The following is a 5,379-nucleotide window of genomic DNA, read 5'->3' as shown; positions in this document are numbered from 1 at the left end:
AAAATGTATTTCCATTTTACCAGTTTTCTTGTATGGTGATTTTAGTAATGTTTGACAGAATATTTAATCAGATTATTTATGAAGACAAGGTAAAATAGGGGAAAGTTGTTAATTTTAGTTCCTGCTAACATCTGTTAGCATGTTTTTTTTTCTTCAAATGAATTTCATCAAGAGCACCTGGCTTTGTTGTCTTTCATTTTTGTTTTCGAGAAGCAAACTAAAGTTGTTGTTTCAAAGGTTAAAGCTCCACACTTTGAAGTGTTTGAAGATGGTTTTCCTAGAAAGAGGTTCAAAGCGGTGCAGGTGTGGGAGCAGAGAAATCACTCTAACAGTGCTGAACAATCTGAAACATGCAGAAAAGTGGACTTTGTGTAGTTTGTAGTGAACAAGCAAATATGCAGATCTTGACAGCGAAATATGGCCCTCTCCTGACTCTGCTTAGAGAAAGTTGTCCAGTCCGGACAACCCAAGAAGTTCCTGTGTACCGTTACCTCACCGGACCTTTGAATCGGCAGTGTCTGTGACTAAACCCAGAACAAGTCCCTGACCTTTCAAACAAAGAAACTAAACAAATTGTGGCACCTGAAACAGAACATCCTCTGTCTGATTCGACAGAAAACACGGAGAAAAAAAGAAGAAGCACAGCGTGTGGGGAGTGCGAAGGTTTTAGCATTCATTAGAAAACAAAGAGAAGTGAAGTTTCTACATGGCTTAAAGCTTCAGAGTTCGGAGCGCTTGCCCGACTCCACAGATATTTCGTCGTCATTGTGACAGAAATGATGATGATTACAATGTGTTGATGAGGAGTAGGTGTGCTAGCCTCCTGGCACTATTTCAGCAGGACTCTTTGCATAAAATGTAAATCTTAATCATCAACGTCCTGATTTATTTATTTTTTTTCATTTCCAAGCAAGCCCCTCCCCCATGCCCTTGCTCGTTAAAATATTTCATCACAAGCAAGAAGAATTTCCCTGGATTTTTAAAATCTTCTTTTTACATTGTTTTCTTCATCATCGTTGTCTTGGCGGTTGGTCGGTGTGGTTGTAGTTGCTGAACACAGGGATTGTTAAAATGGGAGTTCTCATCCTCTTCCTTCTCCTCCTGTGGGGGCGCTGCAGGCTATGACGCCTCCCGCTCTGTGGAGGAGTTGGCGGACCGCCGCTGTGGTCGGTCCAGGCTCCTGGCGCGGCCGCTGTTCAGTGTCGGGCTCCGCGACGACTTCAGCAGCTTCTCCTCCAGCTCATGCAGAGACGGCTCCTTGTACATGCAAACTGCAGAGGAGACAAGAAAACAACACGTCAATCCCAGCAGTCACTTCCTGGTGTTTTTCTATTCAAATTTTACTCAGATCTCTAGATTTTCTTAACACTTTTAGTGCAAAACATTTACCTTAACAGGTTAGGAGAGATCTATACAGGTGTATACAAATAACTTTTATAACATTTTTTGCATAAAATCAGTCTTAGATGAGATTTTAGTGTGCTCCTTTCAGAATGAGCTGTTTTAGGGTTCTGTCACTTTAAATCCAAATGAGCTTCTGCCAGCCATGCCCCCCAACTCAACATTTATACTTGCACATAAAAATGGCTGCAACAACAAAACTCTTGTCTTTTCCAGCAGCGCATACAGAGTGACTAAATGTGCTGCCGCTCAGTTTGGGTTGCTAGGTAACAGGAGGGGCTTCAATGGGGTTGCTAGGTAACATTAAATTTAGTTGATTTTTGAAATGGCTCATTTTCCAGACACCAAAATATCATTAACTTATTGGAGTTTTTTTTTTTAAGTGCTTCATTTTCAGGAGACCTAAATGAAATGAATTTTGTGGAACAATAGTAATTTACATTTGTCTGTTCTCCAGGGCAAAATGTTTGGACACCACTGGTCTAGACTGTGGCAATGATATTAAAAAAATGCAACTAAAATAAAAATCAATGTAAAAAGAGAATTTTTTTTGTGTGCCTTGAGACGACATCTTTTGTGAATTTGCGCTACACAAATAAACTGAATTTAACTATATTGTATAAATAATGTCTAGAAACAAGTTTTCTTTTTTTCATACCAATGAGCTTGGGAAAATGGTAAAATTAACATTCCTTCAGACTTCATAAAGGAATTGCATCTTTCCCATCTGAAAAGTAAATTGGTCATAAAGCTATAAAAACCAAACTTCTGTCAGGTGCAGAAACCAGCCAATGAAATGATTGAACCAGTGTGGAACCAACTGTTCCTGATGCTGATCCAGTTAAATCCCAGAACTCAGTTCACTTGCTCCCTACCTGCTGGAATGAAATAGAGCTGCTTAATCTGAAGGAAAACAATAAAACCAATAGCAGAAGTCTCTTCAGCCTGAACTGAGGTTTGTAGGTGAGGGAAACGATGATGGCAGCAGAGCTGCAGGTTGAGGACAGGGATGAAGAAGGTGATAGCAGCAAACAGCTGAAAGCAGAGACGGAGCCTCATGTTTCCTATTGAAGCTCCAGCTGCATCATTAGAGATTCACCTTGACCTCAGAGAAGCTCCTGTAGCACATCTAACTGAAAAGCTTCATGACACATTCACAAATAGGATTTGCTCACAGTAACAATGAAGATATGTTGACATTTTTCTTCAGTGTCTTTATGGGAAAGGTTAATGTCTCTGCCCTCTGAAAAATGAAGAACTCTGAATTTTAAACTGAAAATTGTTTTTCTCCTACTTAGAAAACAGATACTATCCAATAAATGTGTGAGTGAAGGGTTTCACTTAACCCCAAATATTTTTTTTATTATTTGTTTGGGATTTTTTTGCTGTTAAACTGTTTAAATGGTTTATGTGGGGTTCTATCTTTGTTTCTGTATGGACATTTCATATAAATTTGTCTACTACTGCATTATTTTGCTAATAACCTTAGTGCTTCCTCTTTTGGTTGACCAGTGGCTACTGCAGTTGAATTTGTGTACTGGTTACACCAGTACAGCTTTACGTCACACAGTGCTGCATTCAGCTGTAAAACCATCTCACTTAGACAAGCATCCCCTGGTGGTGAGTGTCGATCAAAAAGTCGCTAAATTTGCCACTTTTTTGATGAAAAAGTTGCTAGATGGATTTGAAAAGTTGCTTAATATAGCAACAAAGTCGCCAAGTTGGCAACAGTGCTTCCTTTGTCCTGACCACATCCCCTCCACACTGATCTGGGCACTGATCAGTGCCCATCAGTATATCTTGGCTCCGCCCACTTTGCTGGAATTAAAACAAAAAATGCCAGGAGGTGAATTTAGCTTTTACAGGGGGGTTAGTTACACTTTAATCTTTCAGTAGCCTGGAGTTACTCCTGGAGTGTTGGTTCTCCATCTTTTTGGACTAGATTTTTATCAAAATAGCATCTAATTTGGCTCTGACAGGGCAAAACGTAACACCAAATGAAGCTGTTGCTAAAGCTTACCGGAAACCTGGGAATCCTAAGAGACTGAAAGGAAGGTGACTAAACTTCTTCAGGAAGGAAAACAACGTCTGCTCACCTTCAATGGGTCTGGGGACAAAATGTGAGCAGGGTTTAGTCTTCTTCACTCGGTTCCCCTTCATAATGATGCCGTCCTTGTTCAGACCCAAGAACCAGGCCCGGCCCGACTCGTGCTGCCGGTACAGGGTGGACGAGTAGATGACGTAGTAGTTCTCAAACACAGACTCCTTAAATTTACACTCTGGTGTGAAAATATCCTGACAGAAACACACAAAAAATTTTGTTTTTACTTTAACTACTAAACAAAAAGTCATCCAAACATTTCTGGTTTTGGGTCTGACAAATACAAATGTATCAAGTTACAAAAAATAACATTTATGTAATTGATCCATTTAATTAGCAAGTCAAACCTCCATTTCAGTTTTAACACTCATGTGTAAGAGAGTGGTTAAATTACACAAAATCCAACTAATTATTATAAACTTAAAATATTCACTCTAAGTACATTGAACTAAACAGGATCCATAAAGTTTTTCCCCCCCGAAAAATAATGTTTGAAACTGAAAGTATTTTTCAGATTAAAGATTGTTTCTTTCGATTTCAGATTTTTTTCGGTTTCAAAAGTTTCTTCAATTTTTTAGTTTAGAAAACAAATTTTTGAGTTAACTTTATGGTCCCAGTTTAGCTCCATATTGTAAGTTATGATTCTACAGCCAAGCTAAAGAGGGCCAGAATTCTGAAACTGAAAAACAAAAAGAAAATCTGAAACCAAAAATACCCAGCGAATTTCAAATGTAGTTTTGAATTTTTTGTTTCAAAATTGATTTTCAGTTTCAAATGTTTGTTCTTTAAGTTTACAAATAGTTATTTTCTCTTTATTTCACACAACTTACCCACCGTTAGGTAACGTCACTGTGAACAGTCACTACGTGTAACGTTAGCCAAAATAAACCTCCGTAACATGATAGATTATCACAATTGTTTTCATACTTTTGACTGTTTCTGTTATTTTCTGGGCGCTGTAAAGTTGGTACTCGACCCTATCCCTAATCCTATGTTTCCCTTCATAGCTTACAACAGCAAGTAGCTTGAATGTGTCAATAGCGGAAATGTTAGCAAGAGCATTGTCATGGTGCAAGACAAAAACCTATTCATTACAGTGCACTGAATAGTTTAACAGTATTTATTACTGTGAATTTAACAAAGCTTTGAAGCAGATAATTTGTTTTGAAGATTTTTAGTAACAGAGCTACTGGTTAACATGAGGCCTAATGACATGTTCCGGTACTGTAGCACTTGATATGTCAGGGTTTGATCAACATATATCTAAAGCTGAACTGCAACAACACAAACTATTTTAAAATGCTGTGATTAGTCCCTGAAGTAAAACCTTAACTTTAAATATTTGATTGTCTAGCGCAGAGTTTATCTGTGTCCGTCTCCCATGGCCAGAACAGCAACGCTGACCTCATTCTGCAAATATCTGATGGTGACCTGAAGCCAAAGTGAGTCGGCTGAACAAGTTTAACCTCCACACAAAAAACAGGTGTGTGTGTGTGTGTGTGTGTATATGTGTGTGTACTTGTTTATGTTGCCATGAAGGCCACTGGGCCTTAAAAGGACCAAATCGAATACAGAGTGATTTACAAGATTTGTTTGGGTTAGGCATAAATGTAGTTATTAAAATGATTGGAAATTAATACAAAGTCCTAATCTAATATGGGAAGAAACACACATTTCTCTGTGTGTGTTTGTGTTTGTGTGTGAGGCCTCAGGATATAACAGGTGGTGAGCAGTTGAGCCAATCAGAGCAGAACATTTCCCTTCCACATTTTCTCATTCCAACAACAGACTTCAATGTATATTGTTAGGACTTTATGTGACAGACCAACACAAAGTAGTGTGCCAGCTAGCTAATTAACTAGTTATTTATATATATA

The 5,379-nt window shown here is 38.4% G+C and overlaps 1 protein-coding gene across 1 annotated transcript in view; it reads right to left on the bottom strand.

The window, feature by feature from the left end:
* Positions 1–207: 207 nt before the first annotated feature.
* Positions 208–5,379, bottom strand: part of LOC103150888 (fibroblast growth factor 12) — a 16,569-nt gene continuing 11,397 nt past the window's right edge. Inside the window, exons 3-5 of the mRNA XM_007570662.2 lie at positions 4,376–4,391; positions 3,498–3,763; positions 208–1,271 (exon numbers count right to left, since the gene is read on the bottom strand). Coding sequence (XP_007570724.1) covers positions 1,120–1,271; positions 3,498–3,763; positions 4,376–4,391 — 434 coding nt within the window. The 3' untranslated portion in view covers positions 208–1,119. The remainder of the gene's footprint in view (positions 1,272–3,497; positions 3,764–4,375; positions 4,392–5,379) is intronic.

The sequence above is a fragment of the Poecilia formosa genome, unplaced genomic scaffold (genome assembly GCF_000485575.1).
Source record: "Poecilia formosa unplaced genomic scaffold, Poecilia_formosa-5.1.2 Scaffold265, whole genome shotgun sequence".
NCBI classification, from domain to species: Eukaryota; Metazoa; Chordata; class Actinopteri; order Cyprinodontiformes; family Poeciliidae; genus Poecilia; species Poecilia formosa.
Note: the sequence above shows the minus strand (reverse complement) of the source record. Positions and strands in the feature narration are given on the sequence as shown.